Source organism: Danio rerio, chromosome 5 (assembly GCF_049306965.1).
Source record: "Danio rerio strain Tuebingen ecotype United States chromosome 5, GRCz12tu, whole genome shotgun sequence".
NCBI lineage: Eukaryota > Metazoa > Chordata > Actinopteri > Cypriniformes > Danionidae > Danio > Danio rerio.
The window spans coordinates 13,200,179-13,219,625 of record NC_133180.1 but is presented as its reverse complement, the minus strand read 5'-3'; the positions used below and the strand labels follow the sequence as shown (position 1 = coordinate 13,219,625).

The window sequence follows — 19,447 nt, the reverse complement described above, 5'->3', positions numbered from 1 at the left end:
TCAAAAAATTAGCTTATTAGGATTTTGTTTGGGAGCAAAACCAAGTGTACAAAATTAGTTAAATATTAATTCAAATTTGACTACTTTATTTGGGACCTGCAAAATTATCAAATCATACCCATCACTTTATTTATTATTATTATTATTATTATTATTATTATTATTATTATTATTATTTATTTTGGTGTATTTTCATGTCATTAGGCAAAGCCTCTATCAAGTTTTGTAACATTCTGATGAAGTAAAAAAAATCTTACAAAGCAATTAAAAACCAAATGTAAAATTTCTTACATTTTTAAGTTGAATCAAATACACTTAAAGGGATAGATCACTGCAAAAAATAATCACTGTTTATTTGCCAAGTGGTTCCAAACTTCTATAAGTTTCTATATTCTGTTGAACACTAAAAATATTGTAAAGAAAGCTGAAAACGTTTCAAAACATTGACTTTCATATTCATTCATTCATTTTTCTTCAGCATAGTCACTTTTTTATCAGGTGTCACCACAGTGTAATGAACCACCAACTATTCAGCCATATGTTTTACACAGAACCGCAGCCGCAACCCATGGAAAATGACTTCCATATAGGAAAAACAAATACTATTGGAAGTCAATAGTTACAGTTTTCCAATCGTCTTCAAGATATATTATTTTGTTCCACACAAGTATGCAAAACAGGTTTGGAACAAGTGAATGGGGATGACAGAATTTAATTTCATTTTGGCTAAGCTGTTCCCTTAACAATCATTATAATTTACATCAATTAAACTGAATTGAAACATTAAGTAAAAAAAAAACGCAAAACATTTGTTGTCATGACTTTTTGATCATACTGCACAGAGAAACTATTTTAAATATGCAACATAAAAAAAGCTTTTGGATATTATAGAATCATAATTTTATTTATTTATTTATTTATTTATTTGTCTAAGGGGTGACATACCTTACCCACAGCTTTTTAACAACTAAGGTGATGCAGTATTTGGAAACGCAGTATATGACAGTATACTTTAAACTTATAAAAATGAGCAGCAGATTGATAAATAAATATATTTAATTAAAAATTATTTTATTGGTTATCTTGCGAGAAGTCATTAGATCACTCAAAAAAAAGTTGAGTTATTTATTAATACCTCAAGTAGTTGGGTTAAATACTTGGTGCTTTGTTGGGTTATTTTAAACCTTTATTAGGTCTTTAATTTAATAACTCAACCAGTTGGGTTAAAAAAAATTATCTTAACAGTCCACTGATTTAACTGACACAGACCAGCTGTATTAATCTGCATGCTTATTGTTGTTTTTGTGTTATAAAGTTTATCTAAGCTTAATGCAATAATATTGTTTTTTTTTATTATCAAATTACCTCTCAATGTTGTGTTTTTTTCTATCCATTTTACCAACACTCTTATTGATGATACAAGCATGCGCTTCACAGCTGATATTAAACAGATGAAAGAACTTAAAATGTAATGGAAATACAGCAATTTCAATATTTGTGAAGTCTCTGTGTTGTTTATTTAGCCATAGTTATAAAATTAAATGTAGTACTAGTGATAGTTGCAATAGTAATACCAGAATGGAGAAAAATAACATTTAAATTATATAACCCAATGAGTTAAAATAACCCATTTGGGAAGGTGCTATAAAATTTTTAACCCATTTTATTTGATTTAATGTATTGGATCATGCAAATCCTCATTTTATTTATCTATGTATTTATTGAGGGACGTCGCACCTGACATACAGCCAGGGGCAGATTGAACCAATAAGCAAGGTAAGTGGCCCCTTGGGGCCCCAGGAAATCTGAGGGCACCCAAAATTAATACCTAGAAGTATAAATGATATATAACATTGTTTTCTATCATATTTTGTATGGTGAGGGTCTAAATTTGTTTTTATTAAATTTGCACAAATGTGTCCCCCACCTTCAATCATGGACTTGTCCAGCAGTCAAATCAGTAAAGATTTAGTTTTAAAAATGAAATTGTTCATTCATTATTTTTAGTTGTGAATTCATTAAAACAAAAAAACAACTAATTTCAAACATTTTACAAGGTGCTTTACATGCTGTTATTATTTTGCATTAAGATAGAATGTGGAAAAGGAGATTGAGTTAAATAAAAAACTGCAAACTAATAATAAAAAATAAATAAAATAAAAAACAAAAGGTGCATTTTACAACTTTTAGGCCCCATGGCTGGAATTGCTTAGGGTACCAAAATCACAAATTCTGCCCCTGCCTACAGCTTTTTTAACAACTAATGCATTTGGAAACGCGGTATACCAAAGTACTTTTAAACTACTTTCATAAAAGTGCAGTTAATAAAGCAGCGGATTGATTAAATTGATGTGACAAAAGGTTGTCCGAGTTCAAACAGTGAGCTCACTGCATTGATGCTTATCTCGCGAGAACTCTCTCCCTGCCCGATGCGATGCTGATGCTGTTGCTGTGAATTTGATTGACGCGAACATGTCGGTGTGATGGGGGAGCGCCGGGATGCAGCCGATGATGCTCCACAAGGGGAAAACACGCAGTCAAACCAGGCGTTATCGTTAAGAAACATCACCAAACCTTCTCCTAAATCACCCGTGGCAAAGATGTCTCAATTCGAGTTGCATTTCCCACGCGCGCAATGGATCTAGCTGATGCCACCGCAGCGAGGATCTGATTTTGATTTCCCCCCTCTCTCTTTCCTTCCTTCAGTATCAGTGAGTGTATTATGGTAGAGTCAAGTCGGAGCATCAAACATAAACTGTGCAACCCTGATGACAACACCGTCAGGATTTCAGGATATCAACAATGGAATCGCCTTACACGTAGAGTCTAGTTTTTTTTTCACGATCACACCACAAAACGCACCACAAAGTCTTTTCTGATCCGATTGAGAAGTAGGGGGAAAAGGGACCACTGCTCGCAAATTATGGACGAGGAGAATATGACCAAAAGCGAAGAGCATCATCTGAGTTTGCAAAAAGCCTTGCAGCAGTGCGAACTGGTGCAAAACATGATTGACATTAGTATCTCCAGCTTGGAAGGTCTGAGGACCAAATGTGCCACATCCAACGACTTGACACAAAAAGAAATCCGAACGCTGGAGGTAAGCGAGCATCCATTTGCCTGAGCCCAAATGTTGAATACTGAACCCCAGTCTGCTGCATTTCTACAAATGTCACGAGAGAGTGTGTGTGTGTGAGTGCGCGCGCGCGTGTGCATGCACGTTAAACAATTGTGCATCTTTAAATGTGCTTTAAATAAAAGTTGCATGTCGGGGATTGACTGTATTGGCGTAGTAAACGGAGAAGCTGGCGCTGCAGTGAGGGGCGCGAGCTCGCGCATTCTGCAGGTGGTGAAGAAGGTGCTCGTGCGCTCGCTCGCGCTGCTAACATGGACACCGAAAGGGCCTATTGTTGACATTAATTTATAGCCTCGCTTTTAAATCATCCGCGTCATTAAAACTGGAGGGTGGAAGATACAAACATGACATAGTTTTAATGTATGTTATGTAACATACAAAAAGTTAACGTGCTAGATGTTTTCCTTTTGGTGATGGTGGCAGGATTTTGTGTTGGCTTACTATGGTCGTGGATCAGATGTGTTTGATGTAGAGCCGATATATGTAGAAATAAGGCTTTTATTATGCACGAAAGACAATTTTGGACTATGAGAATGACACATTTAGTTAGTGTTCTTCATTTTAAGGCTCCAACTTGGGGTTGGGAAAAGATTTCGCTTATGATTTTTCCATTTCAATTTAAATTACTTTTATACTGGAAGTATTTTGATTAAAAAATAAATAAATTATATATATATATATATATATATATATATATATATATATATATATATATATATATATATATATATATATATATATATATATATATATGTGTGTGTGTGTGTATGTATGTATGTATTTAAAGCTTGTGCTTTCTTCAGTTATAGCCAAATGATGAGATCATTTCATATTTTAACAGAAACAAACAAAACAGCATCTAGAGTCGACAGAATTTAAATTCTTAAAATTCTATCAAACTCAAAATCTTTCATTTTAAGGCTCAAACTTGGGGTTGGGAAAAGATTTCGCTTACGATTTTTACATTTCAATTTAAATTACTTTTGAGGTGGAAGTATTTTGATTTAAAAAAAAAAAAAAAAAAAAAAAAAAATATATATATATATATATATATATATATATATGTATGTATTTAAAGCTTGTGCTTTCTTCAGTTATAGCCAAATGATGAGATCATTTCATATTTCAACAGAAACAAACAAAACAGCATCTAGAGTCGACAGAATGTAAATTCTTAAAATTCTATCTATCTAACTCAAAATCTTTAAGTAGCCTAAATGCATAATTAAGACATTAAAATAGTTGATTTGTAAAATATAAACATGACATAGTTTTAGATCATTATGTAACAAAAGTTATTGTGCTAGATATTTTCTTTTGGTGATGATGGCAGGAGTTCATGTTGGTTTTGCTATTGTGGTGTTTGATGTAAAGCCGATATATGCAGATCAGCTTTCCGATGTAAGGCTTTTATTATGCGTGTAAGAGAACGAGAAGGACACGTTTAGTCAGTGTTCTTCATTTTATACTCAACCTTGGGGTTGGGAACTGATTCTGCTTCTGATTGTTCCAATTCCATTCAAATTACTTTCATGCTCGTGCTTCCTGCCTACATATAGCCAAAAGATGATTTCTGATTTGAACAGAAACAAGCAAAACAGCATCAAACATCGACAGAATGTAAATACATAAACTCTGTCAAACTCAAAAGTTTTTAAGTAGCCTAAATGCATAATTAAGACATTAAAATATATGATTGTAAATTATAAACATGACAGAGTTGTTGATCGTTATGTAACAAAAGTTTGTGCCAGATATTTTCTTTTGCTCTTGACAGCAGGATTTTTTGGTTTTACTATGGTCGTAGATCAGATGTGTTTGATGAAGAGCCGATATAGTTCAAGTAAGAATTATTAAATCCCCTGAATTATTAGACCCCCTGTTTATTTTTCCCCCGATTTTTGTTTAATGGAGAGAAGATTTTTTCAACAGTTTTAATAACTTATTTCTAATAACTGATTTATCTTTGCCATGATGACAGTACATAATATTTGACTAGATATTTTTCAAGACTTCTATACAGCTTAAAGTGGCATTTAAAGGCTTAACTAGGTTACTAAGGTTAACTAGGCAGGTTAGGGTAATAGGCAAGTCATTGTATAACGATGGTTTGTTTTGTAGACTATGGAAAAATATAGCTTAAACGGGCTAATAATTTTGGCCTTAAAATGGTTTTAAAAAAATAAATAAATGCTTTTATTCTAGCCGAAATAAAACAAATAAGACTTTGTCCAGTAGAAAAATATTATCAGACATACTGTGAACATTTCCTTGCTCTCTTAAACATCATTTGGGAAATATAAAAAAAAAAGAAGTCAAAGGGGGCGGATAATTCTGATTTCAACTGTATATTGATCAGCTTTCCGATATAAGGCTTTTATTATGTATAAAGAGAATGGAAAGGACACATTTTATTATTGATGTTCAATTTAGGCCCAAACTTCAAAATTGTGAAATTGCACTTGCGAGTATTGCAATTCCATTCAAATGACTTTCGAGGTAGCCTATATACTTTGTTCACGCTCGTGTCTCCTGCCTTCAGCTATAGACAAATGATGAGATCATTTCAGATTTCAACAGAAAAACAACAAAACAGCATCAAAGGTTGACAGAAGGTCACTTCCTAAAACTCTGTCAAACTCAACGTTTTTAAGTAGACTAATTGCATAATTAACCTGACACTAAAACAGTCGACTGTAAAATATGAACATGATATTGTTTTAAATTGTTATGTAACAAAAGTTATGTGCTAAATACTTTTGTTGTTGATGATGGAAGGATTTTGTGTAGGATTTACTATGGTGTAGGATCAGATGTGTTTGATGTAGAGCCGATATATGTAGATCAGCTTTCCAAAATAAGGCTTTTATTTTGCATGCAAGAGAATGAGAATGACACATTGTTTAGAGAGAGCCTGCTCAAATAAAATAACATGGCTCAAGTAAAAAGTAACGGCCGCAGATTCACAAACAGCAATTATTCAATTCATATTCAAATATGATTGATTTTAATTTAATTTGTTTAAATGGTTGTTTTTAATTGTTAATAAAACCTAATCACACAAATGGCTAATTAATTGTACATAGTTTGTAAACTAGTTTTTTATTTGTGAATTTATTGCATTTAATTTTACATTTAACAAGAAAAAGATTCCTTTAAACATTAAAATATGTAAAATAGACGTTAAATATTTTTATATACTTTTTATATGTATATTTGTTTAAATACTTTTTAACATGCAGTTTATTTACGAAACAAAACAAAACACACAAAACTAATCTACAGAGAAAAAATAAATATCTATAGAGAGAGAGAATATTATGAGTCTTAATGCTATACTGCCCCATACCTTGAATTGCTTAAGGCCCTTTAATCACTAAGTCCGCCCATGCCAGACACTTAAACAGTCGTTTGAAAAATATAAACTTGACATATAGTTTTAAATCGTTATATAACAAAAGTTACTGTGCTAGAGATTTTCTTTCGGTCATGATGGCAGGATTTTGTGTAGGTTTTACTATAGTGGTGGATCAGATGTGTTTGATGTAGATCAGCTTTCCGATATAAGGCTTTTATTAAGCATGAAAGACAATTCTGGACAAAGAGAATGATACTTCTTCTTCATTTTATGCTTGATCTTGGGTTTGGTAAATGATACCGCTTTGGATTATTGTAAAATCCTTAATAAAACTCTATAAATGTTTATAATAAGTAATTGAATACTCAACCAGACACTTGTAAAACATAAACGTGTCATTTTTAATTTTTTTATTGCGAGTTTGCATGCTCTCCTTGTCTTGGCGTGGGTTTCCTCCTGGTGCATTGGTATTTCCCGCAGTCCAAAAACATGCGCTATAAGTGAAATGGGTAAGCAAAATTGGCTTTATGAGTGTTTGAATGTATAGATTTTTCCCAGTATAGGTTCTAGTTGGAACGGCATCCGCTTTGTAAAACGTATGCTGGAATAATTGTTTTTTCATTTTGCTGTTGTGACTACTGATAAATAAGGGACTAAACTGAAGGAAAATGAATGAATGAAAAGTTAAGTTGCCAGATATGTTCTTTGGTCATGATGGCAGGATTTTGTTTAGGCGTTATTATAGTTGTAGAACCGATATGTAGATCAGCTCTTTGATATAAGGCTTTTATTTGGCATGAAAGACAATTCTGGAGAATGAGAATGACACATTTTGTTAAGATAGTGTCCTTCATTTTATGCTCTAAATGGGGTTAGGAAACGATTGCACTTCTGATTGTAAATGATTCCAGTCCTATTCACATTACTTTTGAGGTACAAGGTGATCATTTCAGATTTGAACAGAAAAGACAACAAAACAGCGTAAAAAGTCTACAGAGTGTAAACTCAAAGTTTTCAAAATAATAAATGACTTACCAGACAATAAATCTGTTGGGATTACAACAAAAACTAGTCATCTTTTTAAAGTATGTTGCAAAATTTAATGGGTTAAATATTCTTTTTAGTGATAATGGCAGGATTTCGTGTAGGTTTGACTATGGTGGAGGATCAGATGTGTTTGCCGATATGCAGATCAGCTTTCCGATATAAGTGTTTTATTATACTTGAAAAAGAATGAGAATGACACATTTTGTTCGTGTTCTTCATTTTATGCTCACAATTCAAAACATGACATAGTTTTAAATAGTTATTTAAAAAAAGTTAATGTGCCAGATATTTTCTTTGGTCATGATGGCAGGGTTTTGTGTAGAATGTAATGTAGCTGTAGAGCCAATGTTATCAAACTCAAAATTAAAAAATAGTTTTGATTTGATTTATTTATTTTTGAACAGTAATACTATACATAAAAAATCATTAACAAAAAATACATTTCAACATGGTTGAAAATGGATAAAGCACAAGCCTATTATTTTCCCACCCCATTAGCATATATATCATTTGTCTATTACTTAAACTTATTTCTTCTTTTACATATCTCTTCTTTTTACATGGGACAAACTTTACCCTTTTGGCACCTTTGATTCCATTTGTACCTTTACATTTTTTAACATACCCCCCCCCCCCCCCCCCCCAAATAAAAAAGAGATACATAGTACTGCAAATAGCCATTAATTAAAATTTCATCTTCTCATTTTATTCTTTTTCATTCACCTTCATCATCATATTCCTTTAATATTATATATTTATATAGCTTTTCTCATTGATTGTTATCCTGACATTGTTTGAGAGTCTGTTCTAGACTGTTCCATAGATTCACGCCACATATATAAAATACAGGATAAATCTTGCTTTATACACTATTTCTACAGTCTCACATTATTTATTTACAGTTTCCAACTAATCTTATAATCCAATACAAGACCAAGAAACTTAATTGCATATACTCCTTCTATAACTTCATTTTCAATTTTTATTATTTCAATTCAATTCAATTATTTAATATCTATCTTATGACTACTTTTTAATTTGCCAAATCACATAACCTTTGTTTTACTTATATTTAATGACAATTTGTTTACGTCAAACCACAATTTCTATTTATTAATTTCTGTTTTAATCAAATCCAAAAGTTTTGGTAAATTATCCCCAGAACTAAAATACTTGTATCACCTGCAAATAAAATAAACTTGAACAACTTTGTTATCTTACTCATATCATTAATGTAAATTATAAACAATATTGGAGCTAAAACTGATCCTTATAGTATCATATGCCACAATTTACATTTAGATATGACAATTTATAGTTGGCAATTTCATCTAACTGTTGCCTATTTTTTAAATAACTGCTTATCCAGTCCAAGGCTACTCCTCTAATACCATACCTTTCTAATTTATTTACCAATTATTATTTATTGTATCAAATGCCTTCTTTAAATCTATAAAAAAATTCAACTACTGTACCTTCTCCTTTTTATCTATCTCATTAGTAATTTCTGTTAATTTCTGTTAATGCCAGAGATATTGGTCTATTTGTCCTGTAACCATATTGCTCGTCAGTTTAACAGTTTAAAATATACCAGACAATAAATCTGTTGGGTTTGCAACAAAAAAGTTACAAAGTTTTAAATGTAAAGGCTTTACTATGGCGGTGAATCAGATGTGTTTGATGTAGAGCTGAGATCAGCTTTCCGACATAAGGCTTTTATTAAGCATTAAAGACACTGAGAATGACACATTTTGTTTAAATAAATTGTATTTTTTATTTTATGCTCTAACTTGGACTTAGGAAAGAATTCCACTTCCTATTCTTCTAACGAGTCAGATTTAATTGAAATAAATTTGAGGTAGAAGTATTTCGAATATAATAAATACATATATTTTTTCATACTCATGCTTTCTGCCTTCATCAACTTGTTGCAAAATCGATGAGATCATTTCAGACTTCAACAGAGTAGTATACAAGATGATAGACAGCAAAACAAAATCAATTGTCTACAGAATTTAAATTTCAAAGTTTTTACTCAAAGTGATAACTCATGCAGCCAGACAATTGTAAACAGAATGTAAAATCCCAAATAAAATTCCATCAAACTCAATGGTTTTAAAATAATTTAATATTTACTACACAATAAATCTGTTGGGTTTACAACATAAACAAGTTATAGTTTTAAAGTATGTTACAAAAGTGAATGTGTTAAATATTCTTTTTGGTGCTGATGGTAGGATTTTGTGTAGGCTAACTATAGTGGAGTATCAGATGTGTTTGATGTAGAGCCGATATATGTAGATATAAGGCTTTTATTATGCATGCAGGAGAATGAGAATGACAGAGTTTGTTTAAAAAAAATTGTGGTTTTCATTTTTAAACTTGGGGTTGGGAAAGAACTATTCAAATTATTCTTAATGATTCTGATTTATTTCAAATAAATAGTATTTACAAAATATTAAGTATATATATTTTCCATGCTCATGCTTTCTGCCTTTACCAACTTGTCGCAAAAATGATGAGATCATTTCAGACTTCAACAGAAAAGACAACAAAACAGCATCAAAACTATATAAAATGACATTTTCTTCTTTAATTAAGCTCTTTTCAACTCAAACAATTGCATGCAAAATATTCACACTTTAATAAAAACTATAAACTTATTATTAAAAGTAATTAAATAATCAATTACTTATTTAAGCAAACATTTAAACAGTCTGACTTATGAAACAAACATTCATTTTCTTTTCGGCTTATAGTCCCTTTATTCATCAGGGGTCGCCACAGCAGAATGAATTGCCAATTTATCTAGGATATGTTTTACACAGCGGATGCCCTTCCAGCTGCAACCCATCACTGGGAAACACCCATACACTCTCATTCACACACATACACTACAGACGTTTTAGCTTACCCAATTCACCTGTACCACATGTCTTTGGACTGTGGGGGGAACCGGAGCACCCAGAGGAAACCCACGCCAACTCGGGGTGAACATGCAAACTCCACACAGAAATGCCAACTGACCCAGCTGAGGCTCAAATCAAACAAACAGCATTGTTTTAAATTATTATGTAGCAAAAGTTATTGTTCCAGATATTTTCTTTTGTACTATAATTGTCGACCAAATATTAGAAATCTTGTAGAGATTCAGATTAGGGAGGATGAGGAGTATTGCAGCATATTTTATAAGTGTTCTTCATTACATCTCAAGTTTATGGGAAATTTTTCTGCCTCTGAGTATTCTAAACAAGCCTTTTTTGATTTTGATTTGTTTGTGGGTGGCAAGGTGGCTCAGTGGTTAACACTGTCACCTCACAGCAAGAAGGTCACTAGTTTGAGTCTTGGCTGGGCCAGTTGGCGTTTCTGAGTAGAGTTTGCATGTTCTCCCTGTGTTGGAGTTGGTTTTCTCCGGGTGCTCCAGTTTCCCCCATAGTCCGAAGACGCACGCTATAAGGTAACTGAATAAACTAAATTGTTTTTAGTGAAAAGGTGCATGTGTGAATGTGAGTGTGTATGGATGTTTCTCAGTACTGGGTTGTGGCTGGAAGGGCATCCGCTTTGTAAAACATATGTCAGAATAGTTGGCAGTTCATTGCACTGTGGCGACCACTTATAAATAAGGGACTTTTTTTTAGGATAAATCTAAATGATAGTATTGTCAACAAAAAAGCTTGAAAAGTAAAATGTTATGCAGGAAATTGTGAAAGTCGATTCAATTCATGTAAATGTACTGTTAGTTGGGTTATTTTTTTTAATGTATTGTTATTATTCTATGTTAATGTTAGTTAATATTTAGCAGTACTTTGTTATTAAAGTAGTACGTATTTTTAAAAATTACAATGGCATTTTTTACGGCAGCATTTTTATGTTAAAATTATGGCATGAAGTGAAGTATTGCTTTATTTTTACGAGTGGGTCTTTATTTTCAGCATTAGATAATACTATGGTCACGATAATACTGTTGCATGAGCATCTGTTTTTTTCCACTTTAATATTCTCTCTTTAATATTGGGGAAACCCATTTTACATTGGCTGTTTATTGCAGTCGTCACTGGTGTCAGTAAGTCACAATCAAGCACTTTGTTTGTTCACGTTGATGGAATAATAATTACAAACATTAGATATTATCTGGGGGGTTCTTGCTTGTTTATCTGGTGATGGATGTGCATTAGTAATCTGCAATTTACCAGACTGTGGTGACGCTGTAATATAATGGCATTTGGTTAAAGTGAAACAGTGATTTCTCTCTAAATATATTATGTGCTTTTCCAAAATAATGCAAATACTTTTAGATTTTAAAGTATTGCAAAGATTAAATGGTTCAGATAATAGCAATCATTTAAATACATCATAGTTTTAGGGACTGATCAAAAATTATTATTCATTATGAAGTATGTCTTTTAGTAAATTTATAATATGTAGTTTATGGGGTTAGTTACAAAAACTAATGTACTACAAAAACATACTATAAATTTTACTATAAAGAAATAATAAAATAAATAAAATAAATCATTAATCATTTTTACTAATACTCTCAATTATTTTATTTTAGGTAATTGCCAAGGGAATATGTTTATTTTTGTTTACTTTAACTTCATGTATTAAAATTGTGATGTGGTATAATAAATTTAATTATTTAACATTTAAATGCAACTCACAATGAGGCTATTTTTTCACTTTAATGTTAATTAATGCATACTACAGTACATTAATATTAAAAGGTAAGTTATGTTTGTCTAGGCCAGTGGTCCTCAAACTTTTTTCACCAAGTACCACCTCAGAAAAAAATTGTCTCTCCAAGAACCACCCTAATGACCAGTATCAAAATACAGTAGTGTAGCAGGCCTAATTAGGCAGGTACAGCTCTGCACAGTTCAAAAACAAGGCAGATTAATTCCTATTATTATAAATATTGATTATTGTCAGCCACTTTATAAACATAATAAATAGTTTAAACATTAACACTGCACTGTGCCAACAGGTAAAAAAAAGAAGTAATATTTTCATTAAAATGTGCTTTTAATAAAACTGCTGTACTTGAATGTAAAAAATTAACGTGTAGTAGCCTATTTATCAAAACCTGGAAATATTCCTTGGACCTCATAAATATAGGCTATATGTCATCATATTTATATATACTTTTTTTTTGCTAAATTTTAAAACGTACGTGGCATGTATATATGGCTTATTTGTGTATCTTTAAAATCTAAACATTAACTTGTGTTTTAAATATATTAGTTGGATTTACATATTTAAATTAGAAATTAGATCTGCTTACTGCACGTTAGAGTAGGCTTTGTGTGTCAGAAAAGCAAGTCATTAAACCATAACTGTCAACACTGGTATATAAAAATACAGAATACGCCCCCAACAACCGTTACAAATATGGAGGAGATTAGCTTCAACTTTAACATTAAAAAATTGAAAATTAAATAAAAGGTTTGGCCTCATAAAATCAATTAACTGATCACATCGGTGTTATCGTACGTGTTAAAGGGTTAAAAGAGTGATTCTTTTCTTTTTTTTTTACTTATTCAGCGATTACTCCGCGTACCACTAGAAGGAAGTCCGCGTACCACTAGTGGTATACGTACCACAGTTTAAGAACCACTGGCCTAGACTAAAATTAGCTTTACTATTAATCAGTCCTTAAGAAGTATTTTAGATAATGTAATTCATTCAATCATTCATTCATTCATTCATCCATACATTCATTTATTTTACATTCATTCACACACATTCATTCACACACATACTACGGCCAATTTACTTTGTTCATTGCACCTATACCACATGTCTTTGGACTGTGGGGGAAACCGGAGCACCCGTAGGAAACCCACTCCAACATGGGGAGAACATGCAAACTCTACACAGAAATGCCAACTGACCCAGCTGGGACTCGAACCAACGATCTTCTTTCTGAGAGGCAACAGTGCTAACCACTGAGCCACTGTGTTGCCCTTTTAGATAATGTCAAATATAGAAATAGAAACTAATTCAAACTATTTGTAAAGTAACAGTTTAAATCAAACATTTAATTTGCATTAACTGTGAGCTTTCATTAGCTTAGATTTAAGTGTTCTATAACTTAATATCATGTATAACTCCCTAATATTTATGTATTGTTATTATCCTAGCAGGCAGACAACATCATAAGGCATTAATATTAGGTTAGATTTGATTTGTGACGTCAGGTGACCAAAATTCAAAGTCTAGCCAGCGTCTAAGTACAGCGTTAGATTAACGTCCTTTAATGTTGTCAAATTACATTGATATTTGGTTGATTTTAGGTTGTGTTGGAAAGTAACCAAAATCCAACATCAGATAGATGTCATACTGGTAAAGTCCACATGACATCAAGCTGTAACATTAGTAGACGTTGATGTTTAGTTGATTTTAGGTTTGATTCTAAGTACAACCCAATTTTAATTCCCAAGCAAAATCCAACGTCCCCATGACGTTGGGGTGCGTTGGGGTACAACATCAATATGATGTCATGTTGATGTCCTGTGCCTGCAGGGTATAATTTCCAAACAATGTGAATAAAATGCATTCAAAAGACAAAACTAATTTCGTTCGTTCGTTCATTCATTCATTTGTTTGTTTATATGCATCCACTTTAAGAAAAAGGTGCAAATTTGTTTTAAAAATGCATATTTGTTCTGAAATTAGCCTTATTATCTACATGTTGACACATTAAATGTAGATTTTAGTTCCTAAAGTATAAAAATGAATCCCTTTTGGAAGTTTTTGTACTTGTTCTTTGAGAGTGTGTTGTATGCATTAACAGTGAAAATGTGTAAATTCCTATATGTATATAGGCATAGACATATACAGTACTACATAGGCATGTACTGCATATAGACCATTTTATGGGATGTAAAGAATGGGCCTACGTATTTCCTGTTTTACATGTTTAACTTCTAAAGTTTCAGAGAATCCAAAAAGCTCCTAATATTGATAAATAATCATATGACAGGTGTTTTAACGTAAAGTTATTATTGAATTGCCTCTTCTTACAGTTTTGAAATAGTTTGACAACAAGCAGGAAGTTCTTATGGGCCTATGGGATCACCACATTGAAATGGTCTATATAATTATTTAAGTAAAGTGTTTGACTGACAAGTGATTTAAAGAATCTTTTTTTTTTGTTCATGAAAACAAAGGCAGAAGTTTTAAAAAAATAACAAGAGAGGATGATTGTGACATGAGTTCATGATTCAATTCTGCTGGATTTGTGTCAGTTTTTTTTAGTTCAGAAAGGGGTATTTAGTTCAGGGACCTAAATGGAGAACTGAGTGAAAATGAATGGGTATGTTTGAAAGGACATCTCTAGATTTTAATCTGTGAATTTCAACCGGCCAGGGACCCACAGACAATGTGCTTTGTTTTCATACAGTAGCATTCAGCAAACAGGGTTGCCATGGCAGACCAACTCAACTACAGATGTAGACCGTGCTTAATATACTGATAATGATGCTGAAATGATCAAATAGCTGATCCTTATTTACTCATTGAATGGTCGTTATGCATTTTGATAATGATTTGTTCACTTTCAGTCTTTTTTCTTTTCCTCATGAACCTCAAAAGCTGCAGAATTGTGCAAATATGCTCATTTTACAAGTTACCTATAGAATTGGGCAGTTTTTAAACCACTTTTAAACCATTTTTTGAATCCATTCAGCCAATCTCCGGGTCTGTATAGCTTAGCATAAATCATTGAACCGGATTAGACCATTATTAAAAATGATTTTAAAAAGATGATCTCGATAATGTTGATAATATTGATAATTTTCCTATTTAACGCTGTAGAATCATTGAGTGTCACAGAGTAGGTCATTTTTGCTGATGGTCTAATGCAGGGGTGTCCAAACTCGGTCCTGGAAGGTCGGTGTCCTGGAGAGTTTAGTTCCAACCCTAATCAAACACATCTGGACTAATTAAGCTAATTAAGCTCTTACTAGAAGCTTCATGGCAAATGTGTTTAAGCAAGTTGGAGCTAAACTATGCAGGACACTGGCCCTCCAGGACCAAGTTTGGGCACGCCTGATCTAATGAGATTTAAATGATTTATGCTAAGCTAAGCTAAAAGTGCTCCCGCCGGACCCAGAGATTGGCTGAATCAGTTTACCAATAGTAAAACTCAACTGATTAACTCTAGGAGACTTGCAACATGAGCAGACTTCTAAAAAATTAGTGTTACTTTGAAATTGCCATGATTGTGATTGGTGCTTGTTGTAAACAGTGTTGGGTAAGTAAAAGTAATGGATTACAAATTACTACTGAAAAATTGTAATTATTGTAAAAATTGATTACATTACTAATTACTTGATTTAACAAGTAATCATATTACTAATTACTTTACTTTGAAGTTACTTTTAAAACATATGAAATACACCTTTAAAAAAACAAAATACACTGCAGCTCTTTCTGTAATTTTACATTCATTGAAAAACATAATAAAGTGTTGATCACAGCAGCTTAACATATTCAAAAGACTTAAAGAGTTCGTCCAAAACTTAAAATTCTCTCATCATTCGCTTGTTCCAAACCTGTTTGTATTTCTTTTTTTTTTTTTAAACACAAAAGAAGACATTTATAAGAAAATTGGATGCCTGTAACCACTGACATCTATAGTATGCTGAAGCATTGCAGTGTTTGGGTGTTCTGAGTTTTGTCTGGGGTAATTAGTCTACCAAAATGTGTATATTCCATACAAAGTATGAAGCTGATCGGTCAGTTCTTGTCAAGTGAGTTGCGGTTTTCAACTTGTGCGCCTGAAAAATTCAAGTGCGCGCAGTATGCGCAACAAACCATAGTTTCATTGGAAATAAAAAAATATGTGATATGTGAACGACTCCATAAGCAGCTATGCTTCTCTTTACATTCTGAAGATATCTTTACTCCTGATCCTGCACATGGTCACATGGATTAGGCGGAGCTATAAGGGTGTGTCTTTCTGCTCTGCATTTGGCCATCATGCACTGCCCTGAATTTTTTTTCCTCGTGGGATGCTTCAATTGAAAAATAATTAAAAGATGATTACTTGGATTTATAAAAAAATTTTATGTTAAGTAGTTGTAAACAATTTATTTGGGCTGAATTTAACAAACTAATAAAGTTGAACATTACTAAATTTAATTTGTTTGTTTAAATTCAACACATAAATTGTTTGAAAAAATTTTGCAGACATAATTTTTTCATTGTATTTCAGTAGCGGAAATAAAGCACAATCTTAACCTTAACCAATCCTAACCAATCTTAAATCCATGTTTTGTTTCATGTAGTAATAAAATAAAAGAAACATTTAGAACGGAGACTTTTTAAGTTAAGGTTGGTACTTTGGCATAAAGTGGAATGACTAACAAGATTAAGTTGCATTTTTACTGTATTTTTTTTACAATATAAATCATTAATTCATCCATTTATATTTTATGTCATTAAATTATATTCATATGCAAATAAATCACAAGGTACAAAATGACTCGTATACTTTAAAATGTCTAACATTTATAAGTTTGACAACAAAGCCCGCACTGTAACTACTGTGTAAATAAAACTAGTAAACTGTCAAACAATGCAGGTACATTAATTATTCATGCCTGCTGTGCATGCTGGGAATGGACAACAAAAGATTTATTTTGAGGGTAGACCATTTCGACCGCACAATTGCACTAATCTAATCCCCCCCAGCAAGTGTATATATGTGTGTGTGTGTTTGGTTTAGACTTGACTTAACTGGTTAAGAATGTGGATTTGTTTCACCTGAGTTTTTGTTTAAATGTTGCTTTAGTATTTACTCTGCTCGTTTCTCTGCTCAAATTCTGCAGCACCGTCCCTGTCTTGGGAAATTTGTCCAAAGTAGAATATTCATGTTTTTTCAACATGCTGAGAATCAGATAAAAGAGATCATGAAATATTGAACAACGTGAAGGACAGATAAAAATGCCAAGCGTTACATTTCATTTGCTTACACACAAAAAAGCATTTCATCACAAATTTGGTTAAACATGGACAAACCCAAGCACCATAAGCAAATTCTCTCAAAATACTTGAAATGTATTCCGTTTCCAGATACAGCCAACAACTTTAAAATACATTGTCCCGTGGCTTTACATTCGTGCCATTTACAGTGCTTCATGGGATTTTTTTCATCACTAAAGCTGCAAAGTACCTATTATATCTATAACCTATAATATCTTTTTTTCTGATTTCAGTATAATTTGCATCCAAATCAACCACAGCATTACAAACTTTGATTGGTTCATTATAATGATTTATTGAAAGCGTATTTTTTTAAATCTCCATGAAAAAACTAATGAGAAAATTACTTCAGGAGTCAGCACTGCTAAAATCTGACATTTCAGTTTGTGCATGTAACCAGGGGAGTGACACTGACAACAGGGTTGAGGATCCACATGCAGGTCAGGCCAGCAATGGTCAACACAGAGCCAAACAGATATATATAGGCAGTCCAGAATCCTAGTCAATAGGCAGGCAGATGGTCAGAGGCAGGCAGCAAACAGGATTAAACAAATAAACAAGGCAAGGATCAAAAACACTGTAAAGCAAAACAAAGGAAACACGTTGTAATGTCAGATAACAAGACTCAACCACAGTGTTTGTGTTTGAGCAGTACTTATAGTCCATGAATTAGTCCTTGAGCAGCTTCAGCTGTGCAAGTGTAATCAGTCATGATCTAGAACATGTGTGTGAACGGAATGCATATATGAAGTTGTTGTCCATGAACTGGTGGATTTGAGTGTGAATGTTTTCTAGCGACCTCTGGTGGTTAGATCGCTGGTGATCATGACAGTGCACTCGTATGAGAAACAACACAGTGGCACCTTGTTTGGAAATCTCACATGCCATTTCCTCATTCACTTTACAATAACTAATAGCTATACTGTAAATAAGCGTTGCTGTTATAAATGTTTTGGTTTATTATTTTAACTTTAGAGTTCAAATAAACTCACTTAAAATATGAGTCTGAAACTAACTTATTTTGAAAAGTAATATTATAAATACTAGAAATACTATATTTTAGCTTAGCTAAGCATAATTCATTGAATTGGATTAGATAGTTAGCATCTCTCTCAAACATTATTTGTTTGAAATCATACATGACATTATCTCATTTCACTTTACAAAAACTTATAGTTACACTGTGAAAACAATGTTGCTGTTAGAAATGTTTAGGTTTATTTAAATTAACTTTAAAGTTGATTTAAACTTAAAGTCCAATTAAGTGTCTTGTCAAAATATCTTATTTCCTTTTATATGAGCCTGAAACATGACATTTTAACATTTTTACGGTAACTTACAATAAAAGTTGATGATAGAAGTTTTTAGGTTGATTTAAACTAACTTTTACAAATAAACAATTTTACAGTAAATATCTCATATACTCTAATATGATGCTAAAACATGATTAACTTATTTTAATAAGTAACTATCATGACTTCTTGATCGTATTACTTTAACTACCTTGGATACTATGGTGGTGGTATACTATGGTGGTGGTGAGAGACCTCCCCCGTATGATTGTAAAGCGCTTTGGGTGTATGGCCATACACAATAAATGCGCTATATAAATACACATTACATTATATTACTCTGTTTTAGCTTAGCATAAATCATTGAATCGGATTAGACCGTTAGCATCTCTTTTTAAAAAAGTTAATCTTGATAATTAAAAAATTGTTGAAAAAAAGCTTGATTCTTCTGTAGATACATTGTGTATGATAAGACAAATGGAGAAAGTTCATTCCTTCATACATTCGTTTTCCTACGGCTTAGTCCCTTATTTATACAGTGTCGCCACAGCGGAATGAACCACCAACTATTCCAGCATATGTTTATGTTTCAAGCTAACAGCAAGAGGGGTGTGGTTAAGAATATTA

At 32.3% G+C, this 19,447-nt stretch overlaps 1 protein-coding gene across 7 annotated transcripts in view; it reads left to right on the top strand.

Moving 5' to 3' along the window:
* Nucleotides 1–2,416: 2,416 nt before the first annotated feature.
* The window catches only part of ksr2 (kinase suppressor of ras 2), a 216,187-nt gene continuing 199,156 nt past the window's right edge, over nt 2,417–19,447 (top strand). For 5 of the 7 annotated variants that reach the window (XR_012406063.1, XM_009301241.5, XM_009301240.5 and 2 more), the window contains exon 1: nt 2,449–3,100. Coding sequence is in view for 6 of the 7 variants with exons in the window: in XM_009301241.5 (XP_009299516.1) it covers nt 2,924–3,100 (177 nt within the window). In the remaining variant the exon portion in view is untranslated. 7 annotated transcript variants of the gene reach the window in all.